This window comes from Podarcis pityusensis, assembly GCF_964106645.2.
Source record: "Podarcis pityusensis genome assembly, chromosome: 2".
Lineage (NCBI taxonomy): Eukaryota > Metazoa > Chordata > Lepidosauria > Squamata > Lacertidae > Podarcis > Podarcis pityusensis.
Window position 1 is genome coordinate 17,069,234 of NC_138029.1, and position 22,770 is coordinate 17,092,003.

The following is a 22,770-nucleotide window of genomic DNA, read 5'->3' on the forward strand; positions in this document are numbered from 1 at the left end:
CCCAGTATTTAACTGTTTACCCAGCTCATACAAGAGCCCCGTTGCAACAGACCCACAACCCATCTCTAGCTGCCTCCACCCTGTTCTCACAACGGCCTACCAAATCCAGACATTGGTGCTCAAAAGATCCTCACAGCAGCCATGTCTCCTGCCTCCCCCTGCCACTCGCAGGCCCAACCATTCTAAACCTGAAAGCGCAAGCTTGTGTTGTCCCTGAACAGCCGTACAACTGCAGACTCAGGCAGCCTCACCTTCTGCCTGCCTGCTGTTTTCCTCCTGCTCGCTGAAAGGGACATCGCCCCCAGAGGAAATCTCCTTCCTTCCCCTCCACACTGACTGGACCCTGGAAATTCACGTCAGTCCTCAGCTAGCTACCACCCAAGGTGCCTCTTCATCTTAAAAGGTCTTTTCCTTGCCAGCGGCCTGGGCATTTTGCTTACCGCCGAAGGCAGATCCAAATAAATCATATTTTCAAAGGGAGAACAGTCACGGAGTTTCTGAGTCCCAGAATCCCTTGGTGCGCGATGAAATCTGTTTTGCACCCAGCCTAATCTAACCTAGTTAAAGTCTGCACAATACCTCCTGCACTACCTCCGGTTTTGGGAGAACGGACGCTTCACTCTCAGAGGTAGCAGGAGCTAGAGACCATCAGTGGAGGAGGTGAGCTGTTCACCTGGCTCCCCTTCATAGCTGCTGGAATTGCCCTTTTGGAACCTTTGGCCAGCAGAGGGTCACCCCCTTTTTGGGGAGCAGCTTTGGGGGGGGGGGAAGCAAGGACAAGGTCCACCCCCAGAACATCATCTTCTATGGAGATTGGCTTGCCCTAAATTGTTTAAGTGCTTTTTAACTTGTACGCTTTTAATTTGGAGTTTTCAAAATAAGGGAGGTAAAATGTGCCTGGGAAGAGAGCAACTAGGGAAAGCAGTTGGCACCCCAAATGCAGTGGTTCTGGGCAAGTGGGTGGGACATGTCTGGTAAGGGACACGTGGCACAGGGAGTTGGTGACTGTGCCATGTGCCAGACCTCCCTTCAACCTGAGGAATTGTGGCTGTCCTATCAGCCAGCCCTGGGGTCTGTGGCTGTTCAATGTTAGGTTGGTCCTGCCTCACCCATGATGTGATTGTGGATAAGGAGGCTGATCTGATCTATATTCCTGAGACGTGGGTGGTTGAGCAGGGTGGAGTTGGTGCTGGCTCCTTGGTACAGCTCCAGGGCAGACTTGAGGGCTGGGGATGGGGAGTTGCTGAGATGCCATCTCTGTCTCCAGGCTTTCTGGCCAGTTGGGTGGGGATCCAGAGTGTTTGTTCCTGGTGTTGGTAATTGGGACATATTAGGGATTCTGCTAGGGATACGGGTGGCACTATGGGTTAAACCACAGAGCCTAGGACTTGCCAATCAGAAGGTTGGCGGTTCGAATCCCCGCAGTGGGGTGAGCTCCCGTTGCTCGGTCCCTGCTCCTGCCAACCTAGCAGTTCAAAAGCACATCAAAGTGCAAGTAGATAAATAGGTACCACTCCAGCGGGAAGGTAAACGGCGTTTCCGTGTGCTGCTGTGGATCGCCAGAAGCGGCTTAGTCATGCTGGCCACATGACCTGGAAGCTGTATGCCGGCTCCCTCAGCCAGTAAAGCGAGATGAGCGCCGCAACCCCAGAGTCGGTCACGACTGGACCCAATGGTCAGGGGTCCCTTTACCTTTACCTTTAGGGATTCTGCTGGTTTACCACCCACCTGACTGCCCAGAAGTATCCCTGCCTGAGCTGACAGAGCTGGTCTTGGAGGGAGTGTTGAGGACTCCCAGATTGCTAGTGTTGGGGAACTTCAACATCCATGCTGAAGCCATTAGCTCTGCCATGGCTAAAGACTTCATGGCTGCCATGATGACCCAACATGTCATTGGCCCAACATATGCGGACCTTGTTTTCTCAGCTGGGCAGGAAGAGGGTGATCTGAAAGTGGGGGTTATTGACAACAGTCCCTTGTCATGGTCAGGTCACTTCCTGTTGAGATTTAGGCTCTCAGCATCCTTCTACCTCTGCAGAGGCAGGGGACCTATGAGGATGGTCTACCTCAGAAGCTGATGGCTCCAATTGGTTTTCAGACAACCTTGGGAGATTTCCCTGCTGATATGACTGGTGCTCCTGTTGAAACCCTGGCCAACTTGTGGAACATCTGGATGGCTTGGGCCACTGACATGATCATCTGAATGCCCTCTCCTGCTTTGTGGAGCCCACTTGGCTCCCTGGCTTGCAATAAGCATCTGAGGCCCTTCTTCATGTGCCCCCTCCATGAGAGGTCAAGAGGGACTAGATGGACTCTTGGCCTGATCTAGCAGAGTTCTTCTTATGCTCATTGGCAGGGGCTTCATAAAATGCAAAAGGCTCATGCTTTTGAGCAGGCTATTGGTTATCACACAACCACCTCCATTTATGGTACCAGTTGTACATATAGTTAAAGGAAGCACAACATAGGAGCCGGTTGTGAAACAAGCTCTTTTGCTTTCTTGACTGAGAGCATAACAAAACTGTTAAGAGTATATTAGGTAAAGTAAAATGGAAGGACTTTCAATGTGCATCATTAATTTTCCACGCAAAGCATTATGGCAAAGTTTTAAGACCCACCCCCTTCCACTTTAGAGGGAATCGGGCTGTCAAGTCCCACAACCACTTTGAGGCTTATGCTCAATATGTGATGGTGGTGATGGTCTTTTATTAGTCTAAATGGTACACTGAGGCAGTGAAAGGATGAAGGAAATGTCCCATCACTACCACAAACCCAGATCCAATAACCTTTCGGGAGCATTTGATGCAATTAAGTAAGTCAGGTTCTGGATTATATGGTGGCACACCACACCTATCTCTTTGTCAGGTCTAGATACATTTCATCTCTGTCCAAGACGAATTTTTAAAAGTCACCATGGATAGAAGACAAGTCTCCAAATGGTGCTAATTGGCCTGGGAGACACCGGACCTAAAACACCATGGTTTTTCTCTTTTGTGACTGAGATGGACTGACTGCCACTCCTTTTCTCAGTATCTGTTGCCACTCCCCCCTCTTATTTATCTGCCTCCTCCCTACTAGATGTGCTGACTTCCAGAATTGCTTAAGCTACGTGTCGAGCTGTGTGCAGATTTTGCAGAGCTATCAGCTACCCCAACAAACGATCAGACACATTTCTTCCCCAAACCTGAAAAAAATGAAGAGAAGATTCGTATTTGAAAAGCCCACAGAAAAAGGCCCCCTTTCATATGCAGCAAGAGACTCTTGCCACCCCAAACCTGTAATTCCTCCTGGGGACAAAAAAGACTTGAGTTTTTAATAGGCTGGGTCTTGGTGACTCACTTTCTGCGTCAAATAGAAAGGGTCAAAGTCCTCCAGTGGCACAGCAACCAGGCCTTTTGGGATATCCCCATAGATGAAAGGCAAATTCTTCCCTGCCTCCAGGTCACTGTTTGGTTTTGGTTTGCTCTCTTCGTCGTCGTCTCTGTGACTGCTGTCTTGCTTAGGGCGCTTCTTCTTCTTATCTTCTGCGATGCGCTTCTCGATGTTAGCCAGAGATTCCGGAGTGAAAGGTCGAAAACTATCAGGGCCTGGTGGTGCAAGCAGCCGCCCTGCCATTTTTTCATCCTGCAGAAACTTATTTAGTTATGATGCGCCCGGGATAGGTCAGCTCTGTAGAGGAGAGAATAGGACAGACGGTCACAAGTCAAATCCTCAACATACTGGTGGGTGAATTGAGTATTTTTGGAGGGAAGAATGAATGAGTCTTGTTGAGCCACATCCCCACTGAGATACCACAACTGTTGCATTGGTTTTACCATTCACCATTTGCATCTTCTCAAGGGGAGCGTTAAACAAAGCTGCCTGAGACAATGAGCTCAACACATTTCCCAAGTATCTCACTTAAACCAGAGCTAGCTGACATGGTACCCATTGGATGTTGTTGAGGGTTGCCATATTCCGGGGATCAAAAACCCAGACACCCCACCATCAACACTGGGGCACCTCCACCACCATCCTGCACCTCCCTCCCTCACCCTCCGTGCTGCTAACCCCTTCCTCACCCACCTGTTTCCCCCCTCTCTCCCCTCTCTTATCATTGCTGTCTTTGGCCTCCTGCTCACGAGGGGAGGATGAGCGGCCACGAGAAGGTCACACAAGGCCAGACGACCGTTGGGACTGTCTCGGGGCCTAGCGCGGTTCTGGGACTCCAACTCCCATCAGCCCCAGGCAACATGGTTAATGCTCAGAGATTATAAGAGCTGTAGTTCAAGAGCATCTTGAGGGCCACAGGTTCCCCATCCCTGTCTTAAACTACTTAAGGTTGTCAAGTTCACTGGTCCATTATAGAACTCATGTAAAATGGCAGATAACATGGATGAACTCTCTACTACTTACTGTATTTTATGATACTTAGTACTACCCTGACAACTCTACCTCTTCTGGAGACAGCCTTTTAATATTAAGACTGGCCAACCACTCCAGAACTTTTAAATCCTATGGTCCTCCTATTACTGTTTTCCTTCTGAACAGCTTCATTTTGTGATGCCAAAAGTTCACTGGTGTTTCTCTAAGAACCGCTAATGCCTGAAGAGAAACATGGCAAAGTTTGCAAGAGCAGATTCCTTAATAAGAAGATGCCTACTGATGGACAAGTTACCCTGATCTTCCAGGACAGTGTCTAGCTACAAGGTAGGATTAGCAATGTTCTGTGTTGTAGTCCCAGTTGTATGGGCCCAACAAGCTTAACCAGAGTCCAACATGAATCAAGCATGCCCCAGAATTCACCACAATGCACAGGAGTTCCATGGCAAATGCCTGTGTGGTCCTCAATTTGGAAACACTTCCCTGAAAGCAGAAAGACTGAGCACCACTGTGTCAGATTTAACCAAAGCTCCACACATGAACCCATCTCTTTTTAAAGCATATTAAGGTAGGCATCTTCAGCTTTGCATGCAACAGTTCAGCACACAAAACCAGTGGCCCATCACTGTAAACCACAGTTAATGATTCACTATGAATGCCCCTACATGGGTTGTTTCGCTTCTCCCTGCTAGTACACAGAGGAAACAAACCATGATCACTGGCTTAGTGTTACGTTCAAACCAATGACCATGGTTTGCTTCACTCCAACAAGGCACAATCAGTAAGCCAAAACAAGCCTTGGCTTCAGATCATGGTTTGCTGAAAATGAAACAAACCACAATCCCTCTTTCAAAAGTAACTCTAAGTCAAAGACCTTGGTTTGATTCCTTCCAGTGCTAGCAGGCAGCAAAAATCAGGGTGGGATCAACTCATACACGGTAAACCATGGTTTATGGCTTACCATGATGTTTGATACAACATTAGAACAATAAAACCCCAACACTATAATTTTGGCACGAATGTATGTCAATCAATGGTTTAAACATTATTCTTATTACTTTTATGTTGAAGTAATGGCAGGAGGATACAATTTTTGGCCCTGACACAAATGCACATGCACCACATGCTAACATCTGCATGTGATGGAGCTTTTCTGAATGCCAATGTTAAAATACATTTCAGGGATTAGTGAGTTTGATGGAGATGGGGACTGAGGAGGAACCCATATCTATATGAAATATCTTCAAATGTTGGCTGATTTGCTCTAGTATATTTCTCCTCTTCCCTTTCCGTCAAGCTGCCTGCCTGAAATCCTATAGGCCGCTAAGCAAGAAATCAATCTCTGCCACCCACAGATTCAGCTAGCATTTTAAACTAGCAGATTATCCTAACTCAGCACCTTCTTTTTCACTTCTCCCTTGAACAGTACAATACTGTTCACACAAGGCCACAAAAAGCCACACAATCTCTTCATATTACTCATGCCATTGGAAGCCACAAGTATTGGTGTTAAGATCAGAGTATCCAGGTAAAAGAAACCATGTGTCCCAGGTAAAATTTGGACCAGTAATGCTTTGATTTTTAACCTTTAAAAGATTTTAGTTTGTTGGCTAGGGCAGGCATGGGGAAACTATGGTCCTCCAAACATCATTAAAGACTCCGGCTCCCACCAGCTGCAGCCAGCATGGCCAATGGCCAAGAATGTCCAACAACATCTAGAGGCCACAGGTTCCCCAGCTCTAGTCTAGGGACCTGCATCTTGCTTTGGGTGCAAGAGGGATGCTGAGTTTACAAGCCTTGGAAATCAGGGAAAGAAGGGCCATGCCAAAAAAGATGGATAGATGGCAAATAATTCTCACTATTCGGCATCCATACAGTACCAGGCAAAACCTGAATGCAACAACCTCCTGCGTTGTTGAAACCTCCTGTATTATGTATTACATGCAAGTATTTACTGGGGGGGGGCGGGGAGAGAAGTGGCTAGCTGAATACCTTTTCTAGGGTTGCCATTAAAAAAGAATGCTTGTTTCTATGCCTTAACTGCACAGGTTGGGGTTAACAGCAGGCTGATCTTGCAGACATGAGCAGAAGATGATAATCCTTATCTTCATGCAGCAAAAAACTTCATCTGCTGCCGATTTCTGCAGATAAGGTTTCTGCTCCAAGGACAAGAGCAGTTCAGGCTTTTTACTGATCAGTTGGCAACCCTATGTCTGATCTCAATAGGGACCTATGCATATGAAGCCAAAACTACCGGTAGGTGTTTTTTAAAATCAAACTGAATTTAATGCAAACCTTCTCCTTCCACCCCCCTCCAAAAGCCGACCAAATTCCACTGCCAGTAAGAAAATACGTAAGATTTTAAAAACAGAGATGCTACTAAGAAAACTTCTTCTTTTTGGCAGGCATCATGAAAAGCAAACAAAGACATATTTGTTTGAAGGATGAGTCTAGAGAAATAAGTTTGCATTCTGCAGGGACTGCACAGTGTCCCCAGCAAAGAGGCCGCCAACCAGGTATGACGTGCTGTCAGACCAAATAATAAGTGTGAGTCAGAAAAACAGAGTTTGTCTGCATCTGGTGCTCCTATGTAGAACAAACACACACAGAGATGCACAAGCAGAGTCCCGTCCCCCCTTTCTCTGTAGTTTGACACCTTTGCCGGAGAAACAGGAAGGAGAATGAAACCGTGATTCAGGACTGACGATTCAGAGCTTTTCGCTCCGAAGGAAGGGGAGTGGAATTCTAGAAGCTGTGCACTGATGCAACGGCACTGCAGCACTGCAGACTGAAATACAACAGAGCACACGAGCTTTGGCACTTAAGGGAGCCGTCTAACTGCTGGATGGGCAGAGGTTTTTTTTAGGTGCAGAAATAATCCCGTTGCTTCGTGCACCAGACACAGAGGGACTAACTTGTAGAAACAAACAGAGACGATACAGATATATTCGGCAAATAAGAGAAAGGCACATACAAACACAAAATGCTTTTTCACGTACACTTCTTACAGCAGAAAACAACTGGCTAGCAAGGACCCCTTGAATAAGGAATGATGACTCAACATATTCCTTGAAGCCAACAATCCCCTACGGGGCCAAATCATTACGATGCAGCTATAGCCGCATGGAGTCAGTCATCACCATCATTAAGAGGTCTAGTTTGCCTTCCTTACCCCTCTCAGCTCCGGCGCCACTGAAGACACCAAAGCTTAACACCACCTTAACAGGAGTTTATTACTGTAGTGTAGTGAGCAGACTGCTGGGATAACCCAGGCTGAAATCCCCACTCAGCCATGAAGCTCACTAGATGACCTTGGGCAAGTCACCATCTTCTAGCCTTACCTACCTCACAGGGCTGTTGTGAGGAGATGCCACACTGAGGAAGGCTGGAAGCAATACAACAACCCCTTAAGCAAATGGTTGTGTGAAGAGGTGCTGCATATTGGACTGTCTGAGGACACACAACTGCAAAACGAGTAAGGCTGCAGCCTTTAACTGGCAGATCAGCTGGCTAAAGTTTTTCTTGATTCATCAGAGGGAGTAATTTTATTTGATAAGGCTGCGAAGGCCTTGCCTGTTTGCTTTAAGGATATCTTAGCTCTGGTTTGTTACTGTAACAGATAACAAAAAAAAAAGGAAAGATGGCCAGTCCCATCTAACAAAGAATGGCAGCTTTCTTCTTCTTTTCCATTAGCTCCTTTGGCATATTAAAAAAAGCATCTATAATGAGGTTTTGGTAATATGCCCATGTGTTTAAATTTGCCTTATTAATAGATTAATCAGTTAAACATCATTTGATTAATCAACCAAAACTTCTTTAATTGGCTGATAGTGCTAAGCATGAGACAGTGAAATATTTACTTCTGCAGTTTATCCAGAGCAAGCATGCAATACCAGTCAGTTGAAGCACGTTTCATCTGCAATTATAGCATCACCGATAAACCTCACCTCCAACCTTATAAAGCCAACAGAGCAAGCAATCATAGAGAAAGGAAGAGCGATTTTGCCCAAGGCCACACTAGCAGAACTCTAATCAGGTCAACTATGCCCTGCAGGACCATTCCGCCACCTGAGATTCTCAATGTCTCCCAGGAGATAGGGAGGTTTAATCCTATAATCAATTTCCAACACTACACAGATACACAATGCAAGGAAATGAATGGGACAAGCCATTTTAAAAAGTGCAGGTCCTTATGAGAAATTTATGACAACAACAACAACAACAACATCACCCTTCATCCATAGATTTCAGGGCAGTTCACAACATAAAATCACAATATAAAAACCACAAAGTATATAATAAAATTAAGAACAACCACAAACCAATAAACCAATTGTAGCCTAGCCATCAAATTTTATAGAGACTGACTCCCACCCTCAAAATCTGCTGTCCCTATTTACTCCCAGACAGTGGATTGCTTTTGACACTGGGGAAGGAGAGGTTTAAAGAGGCCTTTGCCCTTGCTGTAATCTAAATGCCCGTTCCCTGCAAAAAACCCCAACCCCAGTCATTGACCAAAGTTTTTATCTTGTATTTTTATGTTGTGAACTGCCCCTGAGATCTCTGGATGAAGGATGGTATACAAATTTAATAAACACATAAAATAAATCTTGTGTGATATTATGGCACTGCATAGGGCCACTTTATGAGCCTTATAGCTGCAGGAGTCTTCAATCTACTCCACGGTTATTTTGACGGGCACAAATGAAATGGAAAGCGATGATGGAATTCTTGGGATTTACTCAAGAAAACCCCAAGTAAAGGGATAAAGTAAATACTGGAGAAGACTCACGAGGGTCCAGGGGAACTCCTTGGGCACACATCATTTCCTCAATGCAGAGCTGGAATATTCCCTAACCATGGGTCAAAGATCCATCTCAAGAACACACAGAGATTCTTGCTACAGCCTTTGATGGGGAGGGGGAAACCCCTCATGCTACCTAAGTGTGGAACCCACGCTAGGAGGAGCTACAAATACTTGAACCACAATGCCTCTTGGTTGCTGTGAAGCAAGGGGGAATCGCTCTTACATGACAGTGTCCTTTGTGCAATTGTGGGGACTTGTCCTTTCAGACGGGGAATCTGGTTCATTCATCATGAGTGGAAGTTGCTCAACCCACAGTGAGTATCCGTTATGGCCACACACGTGCTTACAAGTTTTCATTGGAGTGAACAGATTGAACAATCCATTGGACATAAGGAAAACAAAGGGGTTTGACACAAGGAAAATAAACCCACTAACTTCAGGGATTTCCAAACTCCACAACACCACAGACCACTTGAAAATTGCTGAGGGTCTTAACAGATCACTAAAAGATTTCTCTGCCTGGTGTAGCAATTGTAATGTGCTGTGCTAGATGCTGTGTAATCTTTAATTCAGTTTTTACTGACATAGTGTGAAAGAAGCTTACAGGCCCCTGAAAGTTCATGGAGCACAGTTTGGAAAGCCCTGCATTACTATGTTAAAATAAAGAGCCGTTACCCCCTAGGGGTCCAGTCCCAGTGACGTTTGAACAGCATTTCTTAATTCCAAGTAAAATGTAGCCATTTGGGTGGTGGTGACCAATGCTAGCCAAATAAGGAAGTGGCCCATATCAATGGTGTATGCCTGGGTTAGCAACTTTTTCTAACTGTGTCCTTCCTGGTCCTGCTACCCAAACAGCAGCTTTGAAATGGGAACATTTTGAAAATGTGCTGCTCACATTTTAATTTATCTTGCAGCTGTCCTTGCCCTGAGTCGATGGTAAGGTGTTGCATATCTCCTCCTGATCGCTACCCCAACAACCAAACTGTTCACCTAGAAAGGAAATAAAAGAAACTGAATAATCAGATAATGGGGGACCAGAGGAAGGAGTCTGCACTATGAACGAAGACTGTAAAATTTGGCTAAACCTCTGGGAGGTTTAAAAAGCAAACATCTGGGCACTTCAGGAAGGCTAGGAGAGAGGGAGTTCTGAGGCAAGGTCTGGAAGGCAGGTTCTGTGACAGCAGCCTTAAAGGAACTGGGAATCTAAGGTTTCAGTCTTGCGAAAATAAAATGGCGGAAAGAAGGACATATGCTGACGAGACATAAATATTTCAAAGGATGTCAGAAAGAAGGAGGAAAGCAAGTTGTTCACTGTTCCCACAGAGAGAAAACAATGGATTCAAAAAGGCTTAAGATGGGCTTTAAGAAGAAATGAAGAAAGGAAATTTGCCCGCAATGCTATCCAGCAAGGGAGCAAGAATGTGGAATCCCATTCCCTGGGGAGCACTGGTAGTATAAGGACAGCACATCTGGGCTAAGCGCACACGTTTCAGTGACTCATGGGACTCTTAGAAGATTAGACCAGTTCATGGACAATAAAGCTATCAGACCCAATGGCTATATTCCAATTCCATGGGCGGAGGCAGTATGCCTATGGGACGCCAGAAAGCAGAAACTGAGCTGAACAGCAGTGTAATCAACCAGTTGCCTCCAGGAAGCCCAGCAGCAAGACTCAAAGGTTGTTTTCCTCTCCTACTGTTGTAGTATTGTATTCAATGAATTTGTCTTTGTTCTCTTTTCAAACAGTCTAAACTAGTGGCCACCACATTGCACAGCTTCGATAGTTAACTAGTGCTTGTTTACACATCACCCCAAAAAAGAGAATGTGTATGTATGTGTATTTGCATAAAATTAGTATAAAATAGAAATTCAATGCATCTTTCTATAGCATGGAAGCTGAACCAGGCACCCTGTGTGGCTCTTCAATCTGGTGTCTGTTCAGGGGCTGTTGATGGGCAAATTTAAGGCCCTCCCTGCTCTCCCTTCCTACTGCACTTTATCTTGAAACTGAACTCAAACTACGTAAGCAGCCTTGCAAAGACAGAAGATAGAGGGCTGCCCCCTGATAAGCCCTCCAAACTGAGGGCTTCCTTCTGCAAAGCTGGCCACCCAAACTCCCACATCCACCAGCATGGGTGCCAGGTCATCAGTGGTGATCCTAACACTTTTTTTTCTGGTGACCACCTGCCCCTTGATCTCAAGGATGAAGCCTCTCATCTCTTGCTCCCTGGATTTTTTTAAACATTCCTCACACACACGGAGAAATTGCCTGCTGATATCAGTACCAACATCATTTGCTTCATGGCCTAAGATTTCTCTCTGTCCCCTGCAGATTCCAATAAAAACACTTATCAGAGAACATAATATCTGGAATGCCAAAGAAATGTTGGTTGATAAAATCAGATTGTTGCAAATGTTTCATTTTGCATTGATTATTGAGTGAATTGATTTATGAATTGTAGAGTGTGACATTTAAAATTTCACTGCCCAAAGGGTGGTTCTTCTTACAGGGAACCAGGCAGAGGGCCTTCTCGGTAGTGGCGCCCTCCCTGTGGAACGCCCTCCCACCAGATGTCAAAGAGAACAACAACTACCAGACTTTTAGAAGACACCTGAAGGCAGCCCTGTTTAGGGAAGCTTTTAATGTTTGATGTATCATAGTATTTTAATATTCTTTTGGAAGCCGCCCAGAGTGGCTGGGGAAACCCAGCCAGATGGGCGGGGTATAAATAATAAATTATTATTATTATTATTATTATTATTCTTGCGCAAGCAGCTAGTGCAAGGAACATCAAGGTGCACACTTCTAATGGTGTGGGTGCTTATGCAAAGCTTTGCATACCTGTAAGTGGAATTATGATGTTCCTGCCAATGGATCAGCATTTTTGCACTCTTTTCCCCACTTGACTGTACCACAAGAGAAGAAGAAGAGTTTGGATTTGATATCCTGCTTTATCACTACCCGAAGGAGTCTCAAAGTGGCTAACATTCTCCTTTCCCTTCCTCCCCCACAACAAACACTCTGTGAGGTGAGTGGGGCTGAGAGACTTCAGAGAAGTGTGACTAGCCCAAGGTTACCCAGCAGCTGCATGTGGAGGAGCAGGGAATCGAACCCGGTGCACCAGATTACGGGTCCACCGCTCTGAACCACTACACCACACTGGCTCTTTATGTTATTTATTTATTTCAGAAGATTTATAAACTGCTCACGCTATAAAATATCTAAGCAATGTACAAAAAGCAAAAAATTAGTATGCAACAACACCAGAAATAATACATTTAAATGACAGAACAGTCACAGTAAATGATTGGTGGAGTATTATTATTATTATTATTATTAGTCAGGAAAGCATTGGGCAAATTAAAAAGAAGTCTGAAAGAGTGCGTCTGAACAAAAGATTGTCGGAGCATAGCCTCTCTCAGAACTTGATCCAGTTCTTTAATTCCTACTCCTGCTACCTTATTCCTTGCTGTGGCCAGTAAAGCAGAGGCTGTTACAGCGCTTAGGCATAAATAGTAAGTGTTCATCTACTGCATCATTGCTCAGGACTTCCCTTCCATCTGTCTTTTGTCCTGTTGCATTTTGGTTATACACAGTACTGTGTGATCGTGATATATTATGCAGATTAAGGATATTTGCATACATCTCCTCAGTTCTTCATAATATAATCTGTTTCTATCATTCAGGTTTTCAAATATCACAGGAACTGTCAACAGCAGAAAGGCAGATAAAAAAGGGACAGATTTTTTTTGGGGGGGATGCTTTGAGGGGTTGCAATGACAAGGACTTGAAACTTGGACATCCAAGATTCTAGAGGTGCTAATCTCTGTGCCAGATAGTACCTGGCCTTGTGCAACAAACCAACAGAGCATCTAACCTTCTAGTTACTGTATATACAACTCCAATCTGGGTGCATACCTTTGTACTGTACTTGAACAGTTATAAGAATCATAGGAAGTTGCCTTATAGTGAGTCAGACCATCGGTCCATCTGTCTCAGTGCTGTTTACACTGATTGGGGGATGCCAGATATTGAACCTGTGACTTCCTGCACACAAAGCCATTTTCAGCATACATCCCTAGTGCAGCAACCCTGGGACATGATATTGAGAATGCCAGGCTTTGCTGAAATCAGTGAAACGCTATCAATGGACAGGACCCTCTCGTCTACAATGTCTCCTGGGGATCACGGATTTGCAGGGCCAGCCCTCCCATGGGGCAGAGTATGGCAGCTGCCTCAGGCAGCAAATTCTGAGGGGCAAAAAAGGGCTAGAAAGGTGTGCCCTGCAGCCCTAAGCTAGCTTGCTGCACTAGCATGGCTGGCACACCAAGGGGTGACCTGAGTTAACCCACCTCAAGTGACATACTACACCCACTCCACCGGGGTGTGGTCCTAGATCTGAGAAAGGGGGGAAGCATCGGTGGCACTTCTTGCCTCAGGCACCAAAGGGTCTTGGGCCGGCCCTGTGAATGTGCCACTATCATTCATAAAGGTAAAGGTAAAGGGACCCCTGACTATTAGGTCCAGTCGTGGCCGATTCTGGGGTTGCGGCGCTCATCTCGCTTTATTGGCCGAGGGAGCCGGCATACAGCTTCCGGGTCATGTGGCCAGCATGACTAAGTCGCTTCTGGCGAACCAGAGCAGCGCACGGAAACGCCGTTTACCTTCCCACTGGAGCGGTACCTATTTATCTACTTGCACTTTGAAATGCTTTGGAATTGCTAGGTTGACAGGATCAGGGACAGAGCAACAGGAGCTCACCCCGTCGCGGGGATTCGAACTGCCGACCTTCTGATTGGCAAGTCCTAGGCTCTGTGGTTTAACCCACAGCACCACCCACGTCCTATCATTCATACTTTATCTCTAATCCAGTGTTCAAAATCAGCCAGGTGCCAGGCACATTTTGCACCTGGCTTTCAACCACTTACGACCAAATAAGGATGCATGCCTAGGTGCCAGGGTGGTGCCGGATGCCTCCACCATCTGTGGATCATTGGATCTGGACTGTTTTCACACACTAATGCCCCTTCCTGCAGAATTCTATCAGTTATATTTTCAAAATCGCACAATGAATTTCTGGAACCCAATTGCTTTTTCTGCGCCGCACGAGCAGACACCATTCAGAAAAAGAGGTCGGAATAGGCCTATATATATATATATATATATATATATATATATATATATATGGGCTGTCCCTGGATCAAGTGACTTTTCTTCTTTAAGTTCTCAAAGTTCCTAATCTAGTTCAAGGTTGTTGTCTGAACAAGCCAGACACTTATCTGAGAATCTGTCACAGTCAGTCCATCCTTTGAGAAATAAGACTTGAGAGCCATCTTACGCCAAAATGGCAACTAAGGATTCTGTTTTGGCAACTGCAACCTTGGTTTAAGGAGCCATGTGGCACCTAGATGATATACAGTGGTACCTTGGGTTACATACGCTTCAGGTTACATACGCTTCAGGTTACAGATTCCGCTAACCCAGAAATAGTACCTCAGGTTAAGAACTTTGCTTCAGGATGAGAACAGAAATCGTGTGGCGGCGGTGCGGCAGCAGCAGCGGGAGGCCCTATTAGCTAAAGTGGTACCTCAGGTTAAGAACAGTTTCAGGTTAAGAACGGACCTCCGGAACGAATTAAGTACTTAACCCGAGGTACCACTGTATCTGAGTTTCCAACACTGTTAACCATATAGAAGTGAAAAGTGCCTGGTGAAAAGTGCCATCGCATACCCTCTGACGGGAAAGGGGCACATGCAGCATGTGACGTTAGTGCTCAGGACTGTCCCAACACATGTTGCTGCTTGAGGCAAAGGACAAGAACCCCCTTCCACTATTCCACATACAGTAGCAGACTGGGGTCAGCAGGCTAGTTTAGGAGGTGCATGAGAAGCTGTGCGGCACATACAGGTAAGCTCAGCAGCAACAGTTGTAGGCAGGAGGCTTCTGCTGTTTCCCCTGACATCTGCCACCTGAGGCAACTCTGCCACTCTGCCTTATGGTAGGGCCAGACCTGCCGGTGCTGTTTGCTTTTCCCTTTCAACCCCAAAAGGGCATTCAGGACAGCTTACAAGAACAGCGCACACAGGCGCACACGCAACAATCCCTCTCATTAAAATATGAACACTATAGATTCATCAGTCCAATTAAATCCATCAACAGAATAATCAACAACCTCACCCAAATAAAATAAAAAGCAGTGTGTGTGTCAGAGGGAGAAACAGGGCGAGAGTGACCCTACATAATTCCAGTTAATCTAAAGATCAACCAGATAAATACCTGTAATAATGATCTCTGAATTTAGACGAGGGCAGGTCTAAATTCTCTCCATGACAATTTCACATACTGATATACCACTTGCACATGCAGCTCTCTCTCTCTCTCTATATATATATATATATTCCACACAAAATTCTTTGGAAAAATATAATAACATTTTAGCCTGAGGCTGCCTCTTTCCCTCCCTCCTTCCCATTTTAGCTGGAAAGTGCAGAAACTGTCATATATGTGTAAAAATGTGGCCCCAAATACCTGTGATGACCTGTCATCCCTTCCAGGTAAACTGTATGAGGTGGGGAAAAGATGTCTGCTCCCTTAGAACATCTTTCCAGCTGTTCCAAGTGACCTACGACCTGAAAAAACCGAGGCAGGGTAGAAGAATCTAAAAGACAACTCTCAAACCAGATTCCAAAGCAGACCACATTCCAATCCATTTAATCAGGATCTGTGAATTTGGTGAGTTTATGTTAGAATGCAGACCTGCCCACACTCACCTTCCTAACTACTGTACACTTTTTAAAAAATATATATTTTTATTAAAGAGTTTTTTGGTTTACAAAAGTGTGTGCATTGTTCTTTTTTCAGGTTGTCAAGTCTTTTCTACAGCTCAGTTACGCTTGATATATGCATAGCTGTCAACTTACAGATTTGAAAATAAGGGATCAGCAGCCAAAATAAGGGATTTTAGCCAAACAGCTCCTTCCCTTCCCCCCATAACAGTCAATCGAGGGAGCCTCCAAAACAAATCCAAAAGTCCCCTCTCACACGAGATCGCCGCCCGCCATTGTACTCAACCAACTCCTTTCCTTTTTCCCCACCATGTGCCCCTGCTCCAGACAGACCTTTTCCCCAGCAAGGGTGAGTGGGCCGTCGATGACGTATCCATCCGATTCCGAGCACAGGTATGTTCAACTTCTGAGCCCCTCCGAGCCAAAGGGAGAAAGCCCAGCCAGCAGCCAAACGAAGCCTCAAGCGGTGGTTCCCACAGCGCAGCAACCCAGCAAAGGGGATGCAGCAAGGAAAACCACCGTCACCTTTCCGCTGGGAAGCACTGAGCAAAGGCGAGTCCCCAGGCAACGCGGCCGATTTGATCGGCACAAGGTATGCAAGCTCCACCCTGCAGTCGTTCTTAGACTCCTTAGCAAGCAACTAATCCCAAGCAACACAGTTGAAGCCTCCCTCCTCCCTGGCCGGCAAGGAGGAAGGGAGAGGAGCTGCTTCCTTTGAAACCCGGGAAATTTAAGGGACATCATCAATAAGGGAGAGCACCAGGAAACGGCGCTGGGATAAGGGAGTTTCCCGCCAAATAAGGGACGGTTGACAGCTATGCACTATGCATATGGTTTCTAGGTTTTGATTGTGTCAGTAGCTGCATGTATTTAACTGGCGGGTGCTTTCCTTGGGTTTATCAGGAGCGACACATTTCACATACAGCTTTATCCAAATTACCTAATTGTGTGTCCTCTAGGAAAGACGGTGCTGCCATTTCTCAAAGTGGTATTGCCATTATTTACCTACAGAACGTTATTAATCAAAAAGGCCGAAAAGGATAGGTCCATCAATACCTTTCAGTGCCTGTGGAGCAATGGCAAGAGGAGGCTATTGCCTCCATACCCTGCTTAAAGTTTTCCAGATGCGCCTGGCTGGCCACTGTGGAAAACAGGATGCTGGATTTGATGGAGCTTTTGCCTAATCCAGCAGGGCTCTCCTTAAGTGCTGAGCAAGAATGTAGGAGGCTGAACGTCTCCAAATATCCTGGCTCCACACCGAAGCACCACTGGCTGAAGCTGATCCAAGACGTTATGACAAGAGGAGCTTCCAGCTGCAGTCCTATGCACGTTTACTTGCAAGTATGCCCCCACTGAATACTCTGGGGTTTACTTTTGAGTAAACGGGATCAGATTGCAAGGATACAGTTGCAATAAACCCTAACAATTAAAAATATATATAAAGTAAGCAGATTAGCCGTTGCTTGGATCTAACCGAAATGAATTTAGAATCTGGATGTTAAGCAAGAATTGAGTCTTGCCATACAAGTAGTGCTTTAACATCCAGAATTTGCCAAAGGACTGTTCCTAAACCCAGACAAAGCTAGTAAAAATGTTCCATTTGCAGCAATCTTTGTACCAGAGTTTGGATTCTGTATGCATACCTATAGCTGCATACTGGGAAGTAAACGCTCTTGATTTCAGCGAGACTTACGGTACTTCTATATGGGTATTGTCAAGGACCACAACTTATTGGCTTTAAAATGTGGCCTATTGATTTGATTTTGAGAAATCGGATTTTTAGTTATCAGCGGCTAATCCGTGTAAAGGTCTATGGCAGGGATGAGGAACCTGTGGTCCACCACATGTTGTTGGACTACAGGACCCAACATCCATGACCAGTTGCCATGCTGGGGCTAATGGGATTTGGAGTTCAGCAAAAACTGCAGAGCCACAGGTTTCTCACCTCTGGGGTCTATTGCAACAACCAGTGTAGAAAGCCATGCACTGCAGTACGACTGGAGTAAAGGAGATGTGTTAAGAAGCTGAGTTAGAAAACCGCTGATTAAGGTTTGATAGCTTACCTAGATGCCTCCATGATGGAATTGTGGGGTTCAGGAAAGCACTATCCATGAACAGATCTGCGTATATGCCTGCTTCAATTATTTAATTTTCAAAAGGGCACTGTAGCAAGGCCTTCCTTCCATTACCAGCATCACATTATTTTTTCAAGTGTTCCCTACAGTCCATTTAGTGCTGCATTATGAAGTTATTACCATCAATAATTAAAAGTCCATTGTTCAAAATAAATGAACAGATGAAAATTTTGAGGTCGGATCCATGCTTCAGTGAGGACACACGTGTGAGTGTGAGTGTGAGTGTGAGTGTCTGTGTATGTGTTTTACAATTCTCCCTTGGGGAGAATCTTACATATGCAATGTACATTTCACCACAGAATAAATAATGATCAAATACTCATGTCTCTAAGCTGGCTGTGTGTTTGTGTGTGTCACATTAGATGCTCATTAAACAAAATTAATACATGTAGTTTTTATGACACCTTTGAGTAGGCAAAGCGATTTATATTCTCAGACAATTTCATTCATTCTCGCAGCATCTCTGTGCGTTGGGCAGGTCCATTTTATTACATTTCTTCAATGCAAAGACAGAGAATCCCACAAAGAAATGCTGGAATTAGATCCTGTTCCAGTCCTAAGCCTCCAAGTATGTAATACTTTCTTTTCCTCCTTATTTCTCTCCTTCTGCCATGTATTTCCCCCTTTTAGAAATAGCAGGCATATGATACCCCAAATGTTCTCCCCTTGTCCTCACCTGCATAGGAACAGATGACCCCTGTTGGTTCAGACCAAAGGCTCGTCTTGCTCAGCATCCGTTCTCGCAGTGGCCAACCAGATGCCACTTGGAAACCCACAAGCAAGACATGAGCACAACAGCGCTCTCCCCACCTGTGATTCCTCGCATGCTGCCTCTGCATACCTAATGCACTAATTAGAAGTAGCACAGTGCTCACAGCTTCCTATCACATAAGTTCACCTCATGTCGCCCCCACCGTTATCGCCTATTAGTGGACACATTCTTGCTTAGCCAAGGGATTTTGTGATCTGCCTTGCATCCGTGCCTCGAAGACTCATCTGCAGCAAGGGCAAGTGAAGGGGCTGGTTGGATGAGAAAACGAACTCTTGCAAAATAGGAGGGGTTTTCTACCTTCCGCCTTCTCCTCTTCCCTCTTGCCCAGGGACAGCACACCCAGAAGCAGGCAGTTGCATACCTTGGGGTACACAAGGCAGCCAATGTTAGAAACTCAGCTCTATAAGATAGGCGCCACATGGCTCCATAAACCAAGGTTGCAGTTGCTAAAACAGAATGTCTAGTTGCCATTTTGGGGCAAGACGGCTCTCAAGTCTTATTTTTCAAATGATGGACTGACTGTGATGGATTCTCAGTTAAATGTCTGGCTCGTTCAGACGACAACCTTGAGCTAGGTTAAGAACTTTGAGAACTTACAAGAAGAACCATCACTTGATCCAGGGACAGTCCACATATATATTGGCCTGTTCCCACCTCTTTTTCTGAATGGTGTCTGCTCTTGCTCATGCTGCACAGAAAAAGCAAGTGGGTTCCAGAAAATCATCCCGATTGTGCACATAAAATAGATAAAATTCTACAGGATGGGGCATTAGTGTGTGAAAACAGTCCAGATCCAATGATCCCCAGATGGTGGAGATGGCAGGCGCCATCCTGGAACCCAGGCATCTTCATTTGGTCACAAGTGGCTGAAAGCCAGGAGCAAAATGCGCCTGGCGCCTGGCTAATTTCAAACACTGCAAGGCACAGGAGTGACAGTGTGTACTAAAACCTAGTACACTTGCTTCTGTGCTCTGCATGCATGTGCTACGTTTTAGACTGAATGGGGATACACATACCCAAAACCTCAATTATCAGGATCTTGGTGCCTTCAGGATGGATGTTTAAAGGGAGGGTTTATTCCCAGCTCTATTTTGTGTGGTACAAGCACTCTGCAAACTCAGGCTTGTTGTCCTTGAACTGGAGAGGAGGAGAGCGAGTGAAGCTTGGACCTTCTGCCAATCCCACTGAGCTTAGACTCTCTCCCCTAATTGCCTGGGCATGTCTAGGAAGTGAACCCAGGACCTTTCACACCCCAAATGCCAACGATTCCCCTAAACTAGGGGAACCTGTGGCCCTGCAGGTGCAATTGGGCTACAGTCCCTGTCATTCCTGGCAACTGGCAATGTCGGCTAGGGCTGTGGAGTTGGGAAGCCCAACAACTGGAAGGCTATCCCTAATCTAGTGGAATTATTTTCATGTTGGGTGGGAGATGTCCTGGGCTCTCTTCCTAAGCAAACCCATGCAAATTGGCTTGGGGAAGCAGAATGAGGGCCATAGCTCTGTGGGATTGGCCATGAGTCCTTGCTTTACATGCAGAATGTCCCAGATTCATTCCCTCATGTCTTCAGTTAAAAGGATCTCAAATGATACAAAAGACCTGTTCTTAATAATCCTGGAGCATTACTGCCATTCAGAGTAGACAGTGCTGGGTTTGGTGGAAAAAATAGTCTCACCTGTGCAAGAGAAAGGGAGGCATTGGGCCTCCATTTGCAAAAATGGATGCAGCTACTGGTGTCCAGGAAGGGATGTAAAGGGGTGTTTAATCAGGAACACTTGAGAGGTGGGGATGAGCCTTAACTTCCACTCCAGGCACAGACTGCTCATCTAACAAAAGTACGGATCCAACATCACTGTTATCACCAACTGTAGCCTGTTGCTATTGCTGTCACCATAACTGAAAATAATCTTAAAATACTGACACATGTAAGGCAGCCTTCCAAGGGTAACTGATACTGGGAGATCATCTCTTGAAATAATTGTGGTCAGCTCATCAGAAAACTCCATTCATGGTCACTCAAACATGCAAATTATACTGGGAATTTTTAAGGAAATGAAATGAAATATTGCCGGATACCACAATCCCATTTTTATAAGTCTGCATTAAGAAGTATCTAGTGTTACAGAACTGCAAAGCAGAGAAGCAACAATAAAAAGAAAAGATTATTTATAGGCTTCTGCATGAGCAGTGGTACGTAACTTGAACCCAGATTCTAAATCATAGTATGCCTTTCCCATGGAATCCCCTACCAACCCCTTCTCCTGTAAGCTATATACAGATCAAGAATCCCCTAATAATTCTTTCTGATAACCAGGAGCCACTATCCAGCTTGTTCTGCAGAAAGGTTAGAAAGAGCAGAGGTAGGGGAGAAAAGAAACCTAGTTACAGCACATGGAGAGGCATTTTCTAAGAATCACATCTGTTTCTCTTGCTTGATCGAGGGTTCTGCCTCTGAGTATGCTAAAGCCCCCTGCCTGCTCCACTGTACAAAGAATTGTTTGTGTAACTTTCTTCTGTCCATGATATTCCATAACTGCTGTGCTTTGACTTTAGCAGTCATTGGTCAAGTGTATCTTCTACTATCAGCATCTCCATGGAGGAGCCATATCTCAGTGGTGCAACACACATGCTGCATGCAAATCTGGTATCTCAAGTCAAAAGAATCAGGTAGGAGAAGATCAGCAAAAACTCTTTCCAAGACCGTCTGAAGAGTTGCTGTGGGACATTCCTGGGCTAGATGGGCTGATAGTCTGACCTAGTCTTAGGCAGCTGAATGTGTTCTCAATGGTTCTTCAAAGGTTTATATTTTTTTTTGCATTCTCTGTAGATAGAAAACAATATCACTGGGTTGGATCAAGGTTTAGCAATCAAAAGAACTGAATTAGGTCACTGTCTTGGTCTCACTTATTTCAGTGAGTCTACTCTAAATAACCTGGATCCAACCCATAATACTTACTAATGTCATTGCGCCTCTGCATTCTATGGAAGACGGCAAGTGAGAAGTGTGAGAGGACACCTCCCACTGCCTCAACATCCCTATGCTTGCCAGACTGGGCTTCTTGTATGTCCTACAGGAGAGGAAGAGCCATGTGAAGCCCTGCATTTCTGCAAAACACCAGTGAGCAGGTATATAAGAAGTCCATGTTAGGAACTGAATATGCCTTATCCCTTACCTTTAGGTTCCTATCTTTGTTGGCCAGGCAATGGTCCCACATAAGGTCCCACAACAGTTTACAGTTCTTAGGGACCGATTGTGAGGTTCCTTCTGAAAGGCTCTTCAACAATCCATGCAGAAAAAGGTCTGTCTATCAAAAACCACAGACTCGCCACTATCCATGAGATTGAGAATTCTAAGGAATCGTCAGCAAAGACTGGTGAAGCCCAGTTTTCCTTGGCAAAAGTCAAGCTGACTCTCCTTTAGCATGTTTCCTCATGTCTTTTGCATTGGCCAAGATGCTCAATGGATGTCTCTTTTATGGGAGGCCATAGAGGGAATGCATGAAATGTGGCAGCTATTTGGGAAAGGCGACTCATCTCATCCTTCTCTATTCCTGGAGTGGGGGAGAGGGCATGCTGACTTAAGATCTGTACGTGTAAAGGGAAGGGGAAAGCCATTTGGAACAGAGGCAGAGAAAGGGCAAGTTGAAGGTGAAAGCAGACTGGGGGTGGGGGTGGTAGTGCTGTGTCCCACTCTCTCTGGGGGCTTGATGTGAGGCAGCAGTTCTGTTGCCTTGTTACTAGGAGTGTTTAATAAGCTGCTTGCCTCCATCTATGCTCTGCTTGTATATTTGTAAATAACCCAAATACTACAAAACAGCCTAAGTTTCCAGTGATTTCTCCTTTCCAAAATCCAGACAGCATTTGCCCCCGCAATATCTCAGTGACTCAGACAAGTTGGGAGCGCTTCACT

The 22,770-nt window shown here is 45.4% G+C and overlaps 1 protein-coding gene and 1 long non-coding RNA gene across 2 annotated transcripts in view; both read right to left on the bottom strand.

Moving 5' to 3' along the window:
- LOC308471240 overlaps positions 1–22,770 on the bottom strand; it is a 213,737-nt gene that overhangs the window by 79,227 nt on the left and 111,740 nt on the right. The gene's annotated exons all lie outside the window — the stretch shown is intronic.
- Positions 1–22,770, bottom strand: part of SCN8A (sodium voltage-gated channel alpha subunit 8) — a 109,974-nt gene that overhangs the window by 79,227 nt on the left and 7,977 nt on the right. The window contains exon 2 of the mRNA XM_080994336.1: positions 3,340–3,669. Coding sequence (XP_080850462.1) covers positions 3,340–3,615 — 276 coding nt within the window. The 5' untranslated portion in view covers positions 3,616–3,669. The remainder of the gene's footprint in view (positions 1–3,339; positions 3,670–22,770) is intronic.